Consider the following 18,030-nt stretch of genomic DNA (forward strand, 5'->3'; position numbering starts at 1 on the left):
TTTGAAACCAGTCTTATAATACCGTTGCGTATCGATTTAAACGTTTCTGTGCCTGTAAGACTTCAAGCGATTTAAAAACAGGGTCGTATCCTGCCTTCACTGGTAGCTTGTCCCTCAGTACAGAGCGTGACACAGTTGGCATCCAGCAACGTTTACTGAGTCAGCACATGAAGGACTGGCTGGACTACCCAGGTAGAGTTACTAACTCAAGCCTTTGCGGAAACAGGACGAGTCCTGGTTCCTTTCAGCCATCTTTCTTTTCAGTCTACTTCAGGGAGACCGAAACAGCTGTGTGGGGTGGTGGGGAAGTGGGTTCTGAGGCTGAAGGCACAGAAGTGCTTGGCAGTGGGGCCATGAGTCCAAAGGGGCCCTTGTATCAATTGAGACACAGAGACCGCTCGCTCTGTCTGTCTGCAGGGGACTTCTGAGACACTGTCGACAAGAGTTGTCTGAGGAAGACATTTCTCACACACAACTCCAGATACATGTGGGAGGAGGTCTGTATTTGTGAGACCACGAGGAGAGGAATGCCAAGAAGGCAAACCCTGGGATTCTGGGCTGTCTGTTTACACATCCTGCAGTAGCAGGGCAGAAAGTTTTATGTGCAAGCTGACATTTAAGTGGGAGCTGTTTGTGTGTAAAGACTGCAGTAATGTGAAACCCACTGAAATGCTCACACCTCTGAGTCCATAATGCCACTGCAAAAATCTGAGAAAATTATTTTGAAAAAATAATTCAAGAAAAGCAAATAACAATAACCCATGTTGCAAGTTTTAGGGACCAGATATAAAACTATTAACTCATGCTTTGGAAAAGATGAACTCTCGCAATCATTTGCAATATAGTCGACTCCAGCAGGGCTTAAAAAGCGGAAGAAAGCTTCTGCAACATAATTACCAAAAATCTCTCCTCTTTTTCCAGCCAGCGTTGATCTTCTTCCATCTCCTGCTGCTGTCGGATGAGCCGCTCTTCCATCAGGTGGGCCGGCAACACCTGCCCGATTCCTCGCAGGTCCAGAGCCGCTGAGTCCTAGAAGAGGTTTAAAGACAGCACGGCCACTCTCAGAAGTCTATTTATGATGCTCTTACTTTCTTCTGGGTATCTTTCCAAAAAACTAAGAGAAAGAGCAAAAGTGGTGGAAATAGGGTCTCGCATACTCTGCTTGTGAAGGAGCAACTTTTCTGGAGGCTGCAAGTTACTATGTGCCAAGCACCTTTACGACGTACGCAGGCATTTAGCTCACAGCTCCACCTGCAGGGATTCATGCTAAAGAAATAACCCAAGATATGTGCGAAGGACGCATCATTAAATAACAGTAAAAAAGTGGAAACAATCTGGAAGTCAAATAACAGGAGGATTAAATTTGATAGATACACATATTGGACTATTAAGCAGTCATTAAACACGTGTGCTCCAAGGAAAAGAACATGAACAGCAGACGACTGTAGATGTTCTTAGATTCGAAGAAATAATTTTTAGTATTACTGGAGTGGCTCTTGGTTTACCAGGAAAATTCAGTAAGAATTAACACAGTCCACAGAGCTGGTGGCTCGGTCTTCCCCTTTCTTCCTCCGCCTCTTGTAATATGCTAATTGTGTTCACCTCAGGGTTGTTCTAAACAAATGAATGGGCTGCTGACTTAGCAGCTCTCCTTTCTTTTAGTAAACAAGATTCACAGAACCAAAAAGCGTTTCAGTAAAAGGAGCATCTTCATCTTAGAATTAGGCCATCAAAATCAATAAATCTGTGGATTTAGAAATAAAAGGTACCTGGGCAAAGCCTCATCAGTTAACAAACTGAAGCCGAAGAACATCCAACTTACCTCCACGTTGGGTTGCCACATTGATATCTCCTGTGGTCTATGATTCCATGAATCTGTTTGGTCCAAAAGAGATGCCTGAGCTGGGTAGATGCTGCCAGCCACGGCTGTCACTCCATGTGAACCAGGGTAGCCAGAGACCTGCGGACAAGGAAGGTGGCAGGGTCACGTTCTGATGCAATGTAACTTCTGCACAGTTCTCTTCCCGTGTGAAAGGAAGTAACTAAGCTTACAGAGAATACTGTGGCAGCAGAATAACGGCCCCCTGAAGATGCCCACGGCCCAATCCCTGGAGCCTGCGGATGTGGTACCTCACACGGCAGAGAGACTCTGCCCATGTGATTATAAACTAGGAATCTCGAGATGGGGAGGTTATCCTTGATTATCCCCTGGACCCAAGGTGATCATACGGGTCCTTAAAAGTGCAAGAAAGCAGCAGAAGGGGAGTGAAAAGGAGATGTGACCACTGAAGAGCGGTCAGAGAGACAACACTGTTGGCTGGGAAGACGGAGGAAGGGGGCCAGGAGCCAAGGAACTAAGCGGGCTCTAGAATCTGGTGAAGGCAAGGAAATGGATTCTCAACCAAAGCCTCGAGAAATGTAATCTGTCACGGCTGTGTTAGACAACTAATGGAAACACGCACTAGAAAGTCAGAAACCATCTACTCTGGAATCTTACACTTAGGACAATGCTAAGCGCACACCATCCTTGGATGCGAAAACAACAGGAGGCCACAAAGGTGGCTGAGCCACGGACTGCCCTAGAACTCCCTTTCCTGCCCCCCTGCTACTGCTCCCCCAACAACAAACAGCCGACCCCCCAAATGTTTGTCTTCTAATGAACAAGGCAGATGGTGGGAGAAGTCCTGCCTTCATGTTCTAACAGTAATGACCAAGGCAGAGAAGACATTCAGTTGGATGTGGAGAAACACTTCAAAGCAGAAGGAAAATAAGAGGAATGTTTTTATATGGTTCCCTCCCTCACTCAAGCGAAGGACAGAGAACAGAATCAGTATTTTCCATAACTCATTAGGCTAGTATTGGATGGCCAGGATTGTCAGTGGATTTTTTAATGAGATAAAGCACAGCCAAATCCATATTTCAAATTTCAACACACTTTTCAACAAAGATATTATGCATTTGTTAGGTCTCTAGGCATTGATTTATACCAAAATTGCATACTGACAATATGTAATTAATAAACTTTCAAATAAGATGTACAGATAGCGCTCCCAGTTTACCTGAATGAAAATATTTTAATAAAAAAATTATACTAAACATGAAATGCTGTAGCATGACTATTTTTGGTCAGAAAGGATATATTACTGCCAGAGAACTTTTAGGAATTTTTGCAACAAAGAGATTTCAAATGATTTAAGGAGGTTTCTCCATAACATCAACCACGCGGGAGGATCAAACGAGCACTTTAGGCTAAAAAGGAACATGAAATAACACCAGGAAATGTCCTACAGCTGTTCTCATTTACAAGCTAAGGAAGCTTGGGGCTTGGGAGAGGTTAATCATTCATTTGATGGAAAAACGAATGTGTCTATTTCCTCCCTGAACTCAGTCTCTTCTACACGGTGCTACAGGCACTTAGGCACAGCCAAGTCCCTGTCCTCGGGGCTTTCCACTCCAGGGGGAGAGGCAGCACTGACCAACCTGTAGCAGAGCCCCAAGTCGTGGAGGTCCTGCAGACTGACGTGCCCCAGCCACAGGGCCGGGACCCACTGAGGCTGCCACGACACGGAGCACATTCTCTTTCTGTAACAGCAGGCGCTGCCATGTCTTCTCTGAACGAGTCTGGTACCCAGTTCCTGCTCAGTGCCCACTGAGCTCTACTTTCTGAACTGCCAAGGCACAGACGCTGGGACTGCCCCAGGTCCTCTACTGTCTGCCACAGCTTCGGGTCTCAGTGATCACACACGTGGGTCTTCTTTTCCTAGGCCACTCACACACCTCCAACTGCTCTGACCGCTTTCCTGGGTCAGGGTTCCGTCTCGCTCATCCCTCTGGTGATGAGCCATAGCATGAGAGAATCAGTAACCTAGGCTTCTGGTGACGGGGGGCCCTGAAAGCTCCTCTCACAGGAGAGGGCATACCTTCTTCATCTTCCTGTTCCCAGTGCCTAGAACAGTGCTGGACACAGAGGGGATGAACAGTCAATGCCAGCTTACTGAATGACGAGCTGCCTTGGAGAACCCAAATGATTTACACTTTCCCCCAGGGAAGTGGGTATCTAGTACAGTGTCTCCCAGAACAGGGCTCTCAGTCATGCACTAGAATCACCTGTGGGTGCTTGTAAACAATGGGATATTCCTGGGCTCCGCTTCAGAATTAGTATATTGGGATCTGGAGGCAGTCAAGTAGGTAAAGAGCCTGATGTACCCAATTCACCGTTCTGAACTACCACTAACACATGCTCTAAACCACGAATACTGCTCTAAACTACCACCAGCACCAAGGTCTTTTCCTTTCTCCTAAGAAACAGCCTACATTCTCCCCCGGTACCCTAGTAACAACAGCTGAGAATTTTGATCCATATGAATCCAAGAGGCCTTAATTTACGTCATGTTTTATTTAGCTCATCATCATCAATAAATCATATATTATTCATTTGGATTTCAGCTATTCTTCAGTCACCCACTTTCTAGTAAAGTCTGGTTATCACAACTAATCCAGTTAACCAGTTATGAACATGGACAGCAGAAAGCCCAGTGCTATAAAAGGCACTCTGCTACAACAAAGCCATAAACAGCACAAATGACAAGAGATGATTTTATTTCTTGGAAATTATCTGACAAATTTCTTTTTTTTAATTATCAAAATAACATTATTATAGATAAACAATCTGTAGTACAGTCATACAACAGAACACTTCTCAATACTGAAAAGGAATGAAGTGCTGACACCCTCAACTCATCGACATCACACCGAGTAAAAGACGCTGAGTGCAAAAGAGGACACACCAGTTGATCCAATGATCTGAAATTCTAGAATAGGCAAAATGACTCTCGTAATTGAAGTCAGAGAGTGGCTGCTGCTGGGCAGGAGGTGACTGACTAGGAAATGGTCTGGGGAACTCTCTAGGGTCATAGAAATGTTCTGTATCTTGATGTGGGTATGGGGTACACTGGTGTATACAATTGTCAAAACTAAGATCTGTGCACTTCACTGTAAGTAAATTACGCCTTAAAAAAGCTAATACTCTTCCTTCAAACACAAAAACAAAGAAACTACTGACTTTGCTTCTGGGCCTTTTCTTTCAAGGATAATCTTCTCTAATTTGTACAGGATATTGGTCTACAAGCATTACACTCTTTCCACACTTGTCCATATGGCATCTCACCTGGTTTTTAAGGTAATTTTGAATTTTATTCTTGCCTTCCAGAAAAACCACCCAGTTTAACATTACCTCGGCATAGAGTGTGTCCACTGGATTCTCTCTGCACTTTACCAGAACAGAGGAAGGGAAGGGACCCAAGAGCTGTGGGGGATGTGACACCTGCCCCAACTACTTTGAGACTGAGTGGATACAGCCGTCTACATGGGGACGTCAAAACAACATTCACTTAGACAATTAGGAGGTTGACTACTTTCTTAGCTTTCTACTCGCCAGATCATACTCATAAGTAGAGAAATAAAAAACACAAACATACACACTCTACCTCCCCACCCCCAAATGTGCTGAAGAATAAAACACATCTACCTGCAACGACTGGTATACCTGGTAATGATTGGTTTGCACCATGTGCTGTGGGCTGGGGTAAAATCCTTCGCTGGACCTTGGACTAGGATAACCAGGTCTGCTGGGCTGTGAACAAATCAACAGAGCATCACATGAATGAGTAGTTTGGTAAATTTATGTTTTATTGAAAAGAATAAAAAAATGTATATCTCTAAAACAGCTTAGTCGGAAAGAATGTCAAGACATTTCAATGGGGGAAATAGTCTTTTCAACAACTCATGCTGGGACAACAGGATATCCACACGTGAAAAAATGAAGTTGGACCCTTTCCTCACAACATACACAAAAATTAACTCAAAATAAATCATTGATTTAATATAAGCGCTAAAACTATAAAACTCTTAGAAGAAAACGTAGGAGTAAATCTTTGCGACCTTGGGTTAGGCAAGGGACACCAAAACCTCAGTCAACAAAAGAAAGAAAAGATAAATTGGACTTCATCAAAATTAAAAGCTTCTGTGTTGCCAACGTCACCATCACGAAAGTGAAAAGACAACTCACAGAGTGGAAGAAAATATTTCCAGATCATATATCTGATAGGAGATTCATATTGAGACTATATAAATAACTCTTATAACTCAACAATAAAATGATAAATAATCTAACAGTGGGGAAAGGACTTGCGTAGATCCAAAGAAGATATACCAATGGCCACATGAAAAGATGCTCGACGCCATTTGTAATCAAAGGAATGCAAATCTGGATGCTTTCTGTGCAGTGAGCTAGATACTTGGCTACTTACTGGCTGTGTTACCTCAGGCAAGTGAGTAAACCAATGGGTTTCCATTTCCTCATCTACAAAATGGGAGTTGAGCCAGAGTAACTCTAAAGTCACTTTCAGCTCTAAAATTCTCATTCTGTTTCTGAGATACGTGAATTTAAAGTTCACAGCAAAAGAATGGTTTAGTCTGAAACAGCAGGTAAGACAACAAAGTCTTCTAAACCTGAGGGATTTAACAAAGTGAAAACCCATCATTCACCAACCAAATTAAGACCAGAACGAAAGGAAGTGGCTTCAGGTCCCAGAAAGCCTGAGGGAGAAAAGGAAACGCAAGGCCTGTGTCTCTTTCCCATGGACACACGGGGTCGTGGATGAACACATGCTCTGCTAGAGTTAAATTCTGAGTAAGTCTGAGTCTCTAAAAACAGTCTCGTGTCCCCCATGGCGTTGCTTACACTATCCCCTCGGCCTGGAGTGTCTCCCACCTCACCCTGTAGATCACCTCCTGTCCTCTGTGTCTCTCACATGTTACTTCTTTCATGGAATGGCTCCTATTTCTCCCACCTAACACACACCTAAGTCCTCTGCTCTCCTCCGTGGCGCGTGTTCGGATCCTGACTGGGACTGCGGTTACTTCTGTCCTTGCTCCAGTCCCGCTGTCAGGGCCTGTTAAATCTCTATGTGCAGACCTAGGTGCTTTACACACAGTCTGACAATTCTGAGAGCAATGCTACCAAGCAATAGCACCGCCCTATTTGACTGAGGATAAAACTGAGGCTCAGAGAAGCCAGGCAATGTGAACAGGCTGCACAGCTGGTCATGGCAGAACTGCCTGACTCCAACATCTCTGTGTGGTGAGGCTGCTCTACGACGAGCGCACTTCTGACTCCCAAACAAAAAGGAACACACAAAAGGAGCTGATGAGAGAACAGCAAAATCTCTATACACCATCCCACAGTCACTCAAACACTTAAACAGGTAGCAGATGACAACACTTGTAAGGTTCCATTTCAAAATAAAAATAGGTAAAAAGGTGAAAACATGTTTTATGGCAGATAAAACTACTGCACAAAGAATACCACGACGTCAGACTTTGCTAACGTCTAACCAATGTGTGGGTACACACTGGCAAATGCATCCGAGAGTGTCCACGTATCGTGAACACAGTTCTGCTTTTGTTCCCTACATGTAGGAACTCAGCACGGCAGTCAGGAGCCCAGGCTCTGGCCCATAGGGCCAAGGGCACCTCAGCTCTCCGTGCCTCCGCATCCTCAGTGATCCAGAGGGACAGAGCTGTCACAAAGATGAAATAAGCTAACACACGTCAAGTCCTTTGAGAATGGCTTCCATGTACGTATCCAAGTGTCACCTGCTCCTAAGCATGGTGATTTAGCAGCGTCTCTACATCTCCTCCTTGAAGACAGAAACTTGGATTTTAATAAAGCACACTATGGAGCTGAGAGAATTTTTGTTGAAATTCTCCCAAGCGAGGAGGAAGACATAGGAAAAACTGAAATATCCTAAAGTAGTGGCTCTCCACCGGGCGACAGTGCTCCTGCCTGCAATTAGGGTCGCTGAGGGTGCCTGAGACGATCATAATGTGTGGCACTTGAGGTGGCAGGCAGGTGGGTCACAGAATGGGTCCCAGCAACAGGAGCTGTTCCACTTTCAGACATCTCTCCCAACCTCACGCAGGTGATACAACAAGTCCTGTCATCTGGACCCACAACTCTGTTTTACGTATGAACACAAATAATAGTTTGCAGAGTTTATCAGACATCCTATGTTCCAGGATGGCAACTACTGTGTATAGTGATAGACAATTTTACTGTTTCATTTGAACTCTACCAAGACTCTTCAGCATTCTAGAAAATCACATCACCAAGACTGATGAGGTGCACCTTCAGCTGCGGTGGTGAGGCCCGCGTGCGTAGCTGTTCTATCGATGGTGAGCCCACACGCAGGTGCTCGCTGGCCCTTCACCACGCTTGACTGCTTTATACACGTGTGTGCATCGTGTTATTACAGATTACTTTTATTTCTCTTGCGTAGTTAGCAGTCTTCTGGCAGTACTGGGATTGTGAAATCAGTATGTCATTTTATTATTATTTTATTTCAGGATCAGTAAGTGGGGCATTATAAAATATTTTTTAAATAAAATGGCGTGCTGGGTCTGATTAGGGTTGAAAAACACTGTTCTGAGGCAGCTACTCTCAAACATTTTATTTTCAGGACCCTTTACATTCTCAAAAATTACTGAGGACTCCAAGAGCTTTTGTTTATCTGGATTATATCTACCAATATTTACATTATTAGAAATTTAAACAGACACTTAAAAATAAACTAATTACATGTTTTTTTAAAAAATTTAATTTTTCAAAACCAAAAAAACCCAATGAGAACAGTGGCACCTTTTACATTTATGCAAACATCTTTCCTGTCAGGGTTAACAGAAGGCAGCAAGTTCTCCTATCTGCTTCCGCACTCAGGCTGCTGTGGTGTGTAGCATACAAGAAAATCCCGCTTCACGTAGCTACGCAGTTGGAAAAGGAGGAGTACTTTAATAGTTTCTTGGCACGACTGTGGATATTGTTTCTTGAAAAACACGCAAACTCAACAAGTGGCAGTTTCTGAGAGATGACTTGCAACATGGAGTCTGAGCGTTCTCTGTCACATCACAATCCATTACTCTCGCTTGTACTGTGGATGGGCCTTGGACCCTAGCGTGACTTTGTAACATCCTGACTGATCATTTGGGAAATAGAGATCATTGAGTTATGCAGATGCTCCCAATATTGACACATTTAGTATCCAACATGAAAAAAAAAAAATCACATTTGTTAATACCGTTCTGAGCTCATCAGAAAAGTCTAAGAATTGGGAAGCTGTCAAGGTCGTGGTAATGGATATGTTTCCCCAAATTCTCATTTTTGCTTGGAAACTCCAATTTTATCACTGGCAAATACAATCAGTTGTTCTCCTTGATGAGAGAGCCTTGCATCTTTCTTTTTTGAGAAAATGTCTACCAAATGTGCAACTCGGAACAACTACAGTACATGTGCCAGCCCTTCTTTTAAGTACGACTGGTCTTCCAAGAAAACAGCGGTTAGTCCCGCTCGCAACTCAGTCCCACAGCGAGCGGTTTCCCTGGAGAGCCGCCTCGAGTCTGGCGTGCAGCAGGAGTGCCTTCCACGTTCCTCTTGTTTCCTCACACAGAAGACTTTTCACTGCTTCATCAAGGTCATTCTTCTTTCTTACTGTGTGAGCACAGGGTGAAGAATACAGTGACAACTAGCATAGTCTGGTGCCACTGCCCTGACTCGTGCCAATGTGACAGCAGCTTTACCCATCATGATGTTTGAACATCAGTGTAAACGTCAACACAGTGGACAAAGGCAAATGACATCTTAACATTACTATGAACAAGTTTTGATCTCCTGGCCCTCTGAAGTGGCCCTGGGGACTCCAGGACCAGGGATCACACTCTGAAAAGTGCTGTCCCAAGGTACTGTTATCCCAAGGCTCTCCACTGATCCTATAGGTATCTGTAGGATGACAACCTGCGCCAACGAAACGAGCCCTAAATGGGACCCTTCCCATGCCTGGCTCTTTTCCAAAGATTACTATGTGAAAAAGTTGGTATTCAGTACTGTTGAAGAGACCAGGAACATATTTTTAGTAATTAGCTTTGTGGTTATAATGCTTTTGCTATTAAGTATAATTTAGCTTTTACTTTTGAATCTCAAATAGGGGAGAGAAAAATATTTTTCTTTAAAAAATTAATCAGGCTACGTTACAAATTTTATTTATTAGTACACAAAATTTATCTACAAAAACCTGAGATCCTACTTGAACTAAAGAATTCCAAGTGGAATATAGCTGTCCTAAGATACCGTAGGTAGAATTATAAAAACTCACAAGGATCCACAGAGTCTCCACTTCTCAGGGCAGAGGAACCTGCAAGAGGAAATACTGGCCTACCACCTTGGAAACGACAGACTCATCTCAGACTTGTCAATACCGTGCCCATAAAAGCGGAATTTGATCCTAAAGATGAATACGGAGAAGGTAAAAACTGCACATAGGCCTTGATTCTGATTGGCAAGGGAGTTGAAGAATTAGTGTATTTGTCCATCATCATCAAGCATTTGGATATACATACTACTGGAGATGATTTTCTAGCCATCAAACACTTTTAATCACGGTTTTCTTGAAGAGTCAATATTTTAATCTTTACGGGCCACACTGCCACTGGAGCACTCCTCTGTCTGTGTAGGGTGAAACCAGCCATGAACAATACACACGTGAAGGGTGTGTTCCTTCCAATACAACCTTAACAAGAATAGGCAGTGGGCTATAGTTTGCTGACCCGTTTAAAGGGTAGAACAATCTCTGATTATAGAAAAGAGCCTCAAAATACACACTCTGAAAACATCTCAAAAAAGAAAGAAACGTGAAGATATTTAAAAATGTAAGCAGAAGTTGTCTTTGTACTCTAAAACAGAAAAAGGCCTAATCACCTCATCCACGAATCTGACATTATAGCTTTCAAAATTGAGCCAAACCAAAATTATTAAAAAATATAAATTAAAAATCCTACAGATTGATATAGAAAAATGTTCAGATGGACAAAGTTCTTGAATTCTGCTGGTTCTAGGGGAGTGCTGCATTAGTTGGTGCTCATCAGCAAATAATTACAGGACGTGACACTTCGATGGCTAAGTAGAGCGCTGTGAACGCACGATCCACTCAGGCCTCATGATGCCCCTATGAGGTAGGGAACAGGTACACTCCTTTCAGAGACGAGGCAAGTGAGGCTGGGACAGGCAGGTAACTTGCCCAGTCATCAGAGTCCAACATGAACAGATCCACCTGGCTTCCCGGCCTGAGGAATTAACTTTGAGACACTCTTGCCTCCCAATACTGGACTATTCTGCATTTGTTACTGTGTCAGGAAACAGGCAAACTTGGACACATGAAGTGGAGGGTCTTAGATGCCGAGATCAAGGGTTCAGAGTCGTTCTGTGGCTAACCTAGGATTTGCTGCTCTTGTTGTTAAACTAGGAGAGACAGAAATGTTCTGGTTTCATCATTAATGTGCTTAAAATAATGTCTATGGACAGGTGACATGGCCTTCCTTCTTGAGGCCTCCATTTTCCTATTTGTTGAGGAGGCTGGATGACAGAACCCTTCACCTCTAGAATGCTGAAGAACTCTGTGAACCATGTGCATCCACTTTAAAAGTTTGATAATGTTTACTGTTACACAGTTTAAAACTGACCAAGAAAATAGAAGCTTTCAGGCATCATGATTAAAAAATCACTACAATATTTAAACAGCACTTCATGATAACAGATTTCTGAATATTTTTCAAAAAGAAAATGAAGTAAAGGATTGTCAAAGTTGCTTTATATAAATATACTTTTTTTTTCTTGGCGAGGAAGATTGGCCCTAACCTAACATCTGTGCCAATCTTCCTCAATTTTATATGTGGAATGCCTGCCACAGCATGGCTTGATAAGTGGTGCATAGGTCTATGCCAGGAATCCGAACCTGTAAACCCCAGGCCACCAAAGCAGAGCACACAAACTTAACCACTATGCCACTGGGTTGGCCCCCAAAAGTTTCTTAATATATTTTTAGCTAATCAATTATCAAATAGAAGGTAATATTAACTGCAAAATAGGCTATTATCTATTTACCTTCCAGCAAACAATCTGAACTGGATTATTTGTGGCAAGTAAGCCAGTGTGTGAAAATACCATCCTGTCAAGAGCAAAAGCTGTATCAAGAGTTCTAAATCTGAGGAGAGTGTCTAAGGGCCAGCTATGCCAGACCCCCAGGCATAGCACAGCTGAGCACGATGGGAGGCTCCGGCTGCCTCCCGGAGGTCGGAAGGATGGAGGTCAAGGATGTGAGGTGAGTAGGCAGACGAGGCCTGAGGATGCTGCCAGCAGATCTTACAAGCAAATGCAATGTGCTCCCAGTTCCCACACCAACAGCTCAGCTACAAGCCACAACGAGACAAGGGCAGAAAACGTACACAAGGTTCTCAGCAAAACAAAACACAAAGGAACAGGGTCGGGTGGAATCTGACTCATTTTAAAATAAAGCAAAACGTGAAGCATTAGTGGCCTGCTTTTAGCCCGTCTGATGTTCTAATCTTGACTCGATCATCAGCGAGGCCCCTGACCACCACCAACTCCCTGACCAGCAGGAGTCAGGCTGCTCGTGTATGACTGGCGAGTGGGGGCAGGGCGGGGGAGGAAGACAAGGAAGAGCATGTGAAGATTATACCGGATGCAACCATTCACTGCTTAAACAGCCTATAGGTGAAACGCAAATTGGGAGAATGCGTGCACATGAGGGCCCTATGTAGAGGAGGAAGTAAGAAACCATAGTTGGCGCTGTAACGATTACACTTAGAATAACCTCATACTTGGTCTTCTCTCCACAAACAGCAGCTACCTCCACCATAAACCTCCAAAGTTAGTAGGAGTAATGCCAAAGTTGGGGTGGGGGCCTTTGCTACCTTGGGTGGTGCTTCGTCGGACCCTCCGGAGTCCCAGGACACTGTGACCTGTCTTCTGGACTCCATCCTCATCCGTTCTTCTTGCTGAACCTTCTCCTCTTCCAGGATTGTGCTAGAGAGACAATACATGGTTTAAGGAGCTGACAACCAGAGTGAGTTAGCACACACCAGGCCCCACCCTGACTTACTGAAGGAGCAGCAGCTGGCTAACAGTAGGTGATGATAAAGAAAGGCAAAGAGGATCAGGTTTCTAATCCCTTACAAAATGATTCTAGAACAGCCTTGGTCGAAATAGCAAGTCCATTTACAGCACAGCCATAGGTAAGAAAAGGACAGCTGGTAAGATAAGGAGAAGATGGGGAAAATCAAAGACAAGCCAAGATGGAATGTTCGTACGCCAAAGTTTATTTTCAGCAGAACAGAATCACGCTGAGAAATAACAAGCAGCACTTAATCAAGCACAGACATGTCTCAGGACAGACTCTTCACATGAACACAGGCCCCCACATAATGTGACCGCATCAACACATTATGTGGCAAATTAGCCATCTGGCCAACAATCTCCTAAACTGCTCACTACGATCTTCCTACTAACTCTCAGCTTAAGCAGTACTTTATCTCAACAGGAAAATACGAAAACAGGCAACAGGATTCACAAGGACCTCTGAAAATGCCGGTCGCTTTAAACTGTAAACGCTGTAGTTGGTAACACGGCTACTTACCACCGCTTGACTACTCAGGGGCTAGCTGCCGTCCCACATAATCCTGCGGCCGCTGCGGCCGCTGCTCCTCAGCGACTGCTGGCAGCTTCTTAGTCTTGGACGCTTGCCATCACATCAACTATCGAGCACGCAGCCAAGGCGAGCCTTTGCTAACTCCCATGCCACAGGGATTCCCCAGGGCTCAGCGGGCGGCCGGTCTTTGAAACCTTCGTCCTCCCCGTGACGAACAGGTCTTTCCTACATGCTCGCAACTCTCGAGTCCTAATACTGAAGCTCATTCAGTTTCTAGCCTCCTGGTAGAGTGCAGTAAATAACCACCCAGAATTACTCATGAAAGAGTGAGGTCAGATGCACCAGACCCTTTCTAATCTGGGAATTTGCTTGACTGTTTCAAAAAGACATTCCTGCCTGACTGGAGGCTAGAGCGTGCTGTTTCTCACACAGCCTAACTCATGCAGTCACCTTTCACTCAGGAAAAGACAGATAAACTCATTTTATAATTGCCCTGAGTCGGCAAACCATTACAACAGATGTAAGGGCTTTTCTTTTTTTTTCTTTTTTAAAAGAAAGGGAATGTTTTCTTCAATGAGCACATTAGCATTTTAGGAAAAAAGCTTTTTGTCAAAAGATTCCACCTCCTCCTCAAAATATGATTTCGATTTTCTTCCTGCTCCAGCCAGATGACCATGGCTGAGAAAACAACATGAAATCTCAATGATACTTAAGAATTTAGTGGCACCTTCAAGACTGGCAAGGTGCATGCTGGGCTAGTACTGTTGGGAATCTGGGCCCCGTCCAAGAGTTGTAACTCTAGTTTAAATACACTGTGAATGTCTGTTTGATTGACCTTTGTTCCCACTAGGCTGGGAGCTGCTACCTGACAGCCCATTCTCACATGCCAGGAATGAGCACAGATCCTAGATCACAATATGTATCACTAATGACAGGCAAATGGATGAGTGAAGCCAACAACAGTCCACTGACCAGCGAAGAAGAGCCTGTTACCAAGCCGCCTAAACTCTCAGCAGGGAAGGGCTGCAGCCCACTTCCTCCGAGATGGCCACTGGGAGCAGGAGTTCAGTCTGAGACCACTGGCCTGATGGAGGAGCCATCCCTGGATAGGAGTTTATCAGTGCCCTGCTCTCAATCTCCCGAGCCTCAAAACAAGTAACAAATCCTGAACCAGAATTTCCAAAAACTTCATAGTGTTAAGCAAATGAACAGTCCCTAAAAATTAAGAAAAAAAAAATCAAGTAAAAAATATTTGCGCTTTTCTTCCACTTCTTCAAATAATTGAAATACAGGTAAGCTACGAGAAGGCAAAGAGTGACAAATTCTTTAAGGCAACGGGAACTCCACTTTAAGTAGGTCCCATTAAGGCAATTTATTTCACTTGGGTTGTTTTGTGACCTGGGCCACCCTTATCTTACCATCACTGTTCCCCACAGAAACCTCCACAGAGGTCACTTGAGGTCCTTTGCCATGAGGAGACCCTCTCAGGCTCCAGCTGCCCTGACCCTCCTGCCCGTACTCACTGCCCCTGCTCTCGGACCTACTCAAGTTACTGTCTGAATCCTTCTTTCAGCCCTTCATCATCTACTCCACCTATGTTACTTCACTGCTTAATGGGACTTGGACTGCAAACTTCCCACGGTTGTCAGACTTGGACCCAATTTCTCCTGTCAGCTGTACAGCATCTGCCTATGGCAGGCACTGCAGTATTTCTTTAACTGACCATGCCAGTCTTGTTCCTCCAAGAACACAGAGATAACCAGGAAGCAAGCTCCTTTAAATCACACTACTTCATTCTCACACCAAAAATAACATGTTAGATTCTTCTGAGAAACCAGAATTTGTTGCTCAAAGTAGTCAAGAATATAAATAACTCATAAAATATCTGTTTTTACAATGGGAAGACTATTCCATAGATGGACTAAGAGTGCACATGGAGACATTTCTGAACTTTCTCTTTACAGCTGCTGAAGAACCCAGAGCAATAAACTACAATGTGCAGAGTGTCAAGGAGGTCAAATTTAAAAATATTTTCCCAAACTACAAATATTTTTAGTAGCAATACATTCCATTTGAAAGCTTTTAGCTGCCTAATGTGAACTGGCAATGAGCCCTCATGTTTCTTCCCGGGATGGTGGTTTCTAAGTCTTAAACTTGCAAACAGATGAAACAATGAAAGCTCAGATTTTTATTTAACGAACATTATAACGTGATAATCGTTTTTGTTTATCCAGGAATCCCATTTGGAAGAGAACCGTGGAGAGGGGAAAGGAGTACTTTATTTAATGTTAGTTTTATTTTTCACTTCCCTCACTCTAACAGAAAAAGTCATCAAAGTAATCAATTTAGAGGAAAAGGACATAAAAACTTGTAAGGCTCCTCCGACCGTTTCCTCTCAGCCCACAGCACTCCCTGTGCAACTTGCTCTCACAAGCTCCAGGAGCTAGCATGGAGAGGTCTTCTTACATTTCCGTCCTGGAGTAACAAAATGTGGTTTCACTTCTAACGTGTTCTCACGGAGAGCACGAAAGCATTCTGACAGGTTCCTCAATTCTAGTCCCGAGCTAAGATGTAAAACCAAATCTCCAACACAGACAAGTTTTAGAGTGGGGAAGGCCACTCAGCCCTGAGTGGTTGAAAATCGAGCTGTTCAAGCCGTCCCAAAAGAAAGGGCACAGCTACGAGCTGCATCTCTGCGGCCTATGTAAGCACAGGCAGCCTTGCCATTTCAGCTTGCTTCCTCATTCATAAATGAAAACATCGCCTGTCCCAGCCATTGTTAGGATGGAGAAATAAAGTATGTGAAACAAAGCAAAATTTTCAAGTAAATGTTAGTTCTGTACTTTCACTGGCCTTACATACTACTAGGAAAGAAATGATTCATTTTCTCTATTTCATTTCTGTAGCATTTTTTCTGAAAGTGACTATAGTACTATTCTTTTCTTTGAAACTATAAAACATTTTTTCTTTTAAATATAAGAAATACTCTTCACTTAAATAACTTTTTTTTTTTTTAAAGATTGGACTCTGGTTCCCTAAACATACTAATTTTATGATGGCATCACGAAGTTTGCTTTGGACATAAAATGAGTCTGGGTTCACAGCGACTTAAGCTAATTTGGAAAATACCCAGAGAAAGAGCAGGAAGAAATCAGAAGGAAAAAAAGCCAAGAGGGAAATGGCTTGTTTTGGCAAGTTCATGGGAATACCAGTTTGAAAGCTAATCTCTTATAATTATCCAACATTGCCTCACCACAAAGGAATGGAATTGACCTTTTAACAAAAAACGGCCCCTGGTATCTTTGCAGAAAACAAGTCTGGAGACTTAAGATGAAGCTGGGGATGGCATATTTGTAAGTGGCTGACCTAGTGGCTAAATGCCACAACAACAGTGTTCCAATATACGCCTCTGGTCTTTTTCTCTTATAAATAGACACAGCAGACTGGACATCTGGCTTCACAAATTCATCAAAACCATATTTCTCTCTTATTATGTATCTCAAACTGTAGGAAATAATGCACTTTTGTTTGGTTGTGGTGTTATCCACCTCACAATTGCATTAAAAAAAGTGATTTATATTAAAATCTTACTTTAAAACGGCTATCTTTCTATTCCTGGCGAGTTCGAGAAGCTCCTATTTGACCAAGCCTCTTGCAGATAGCAAGGGAGAGTGACAGCACAGGAGGGCAAGTGAGAGCAGTCCGGTTCTGCAGGGAGCTGACACAAGGAGGAAGGGAATAGCCCTGCGCGAGTCTTCACTTTTTAATGGCCATTAGCCAGAAAGCAGGCTCCAGTCATACTAGTTTGAAGAACCAGACAACTGAGTTTGGGTCACCACAGCTGGTGGAAACCGAGGGGGGACATCCCAGGAAGAAGAAAGCCAGGGTGGGAGTGCTTCAGATTCTGAGTATAAATTCTGCCCAATCTCCAGCTGACCCTGGAACCTTGCACGTTTAGGGCAGGCTCTAAGCAGCCTAGCTGAGGCTAAGAGAACTAAATGGAGATCTGAGCTGCTGCCCACAGCATGCAAAGACAGTTTGCAATTTGAGACCAGCCAAGAGAACTGCCTGCTAAAACAACAAACCAACCAAGCAACCAACCAACCACTCTTCAGAGGAATGTAACTGAATCCAGAGTTTCTGCAATAAATCAATCACAATGTCGGGGACATAATCTAAAATTACTCAACATACAAATAAACATGGAAATGTGATCAATTCTCAAGGGGAAAAAAAATCTCAAGTAGGTCTACTCCAAAAATGACTCATAAGTTGGATTCAGCAGGCAAGCACTTTAGAGAGCTATCATATTCATGGACATAAAGAAAAGTTTGTTCATAATTAATGAAAAGACAGGGAATGTCAGCATAAAAATATAAACTATTAAAAAGAGCCAAATGAAAATTCTATAAGGAAAAATATAATATCTGAAATAAAATCTCCAAAGAATCAGAGGATCAGTAGGATGGAGATGACA

At 43.4% G+C, this 18,030-nt stretch overlaps 1 protein-coding gene across 50 annotated transcripts in view; it reads right to left on the minus strand.

Annotated features, from left to right (window-relative positions):
- Positions 1-18,030, minus strand: part of PTK2 (protein tyrosine kinase 2) — a 279,886-nt gene that overhangs the window by 32,758 nt on the left and 229,098 nt on the right. For 48 of the 50 annotated variants that reach the window (XM_070631065.1, XM_070631067.1, XM_070631054.1 and 45 more), the window contains 4 exons: positions 12,820-12,931; positions 5,546-5,632; positions 1,823-1,960; positions 898-1,029 (listed from right to left, as the gene is read on the minus strand). In XM_070631065.1, the coding sequence (XP_070487166.1) occupies positions 898-1,029; positions 1,823-1,960; positions 5,546-5,632; positions 12,820-12,931 (469 nt within the window). Of the gene's footprint in view, positions 1-897; positions 1,030-1,822; positions 1,961-5,545; positions 5,633-12,819; positions 12,932-13,541; positions 14,013-18,030 lie in introns of those variants that run through there. The other 2 variants (XM_070631089.1, XM_070631088.1) reach the window with 2 other exon arrangements.

This window comes from Equus przewalskii, chromosome 8 (assembly GCF_037783145.1).
Source record: "Equus przewalskii isolate Varuska chromosome 8, EquPr2, whole genome shotgun sequence".
Classification (NCBI taxonomy): domain Eukaryota; kingdom Metazoa; phylum Chordata; class Mammalia; order Perissodactyla; family Equidae; genus Equus; species Equus przewalskii.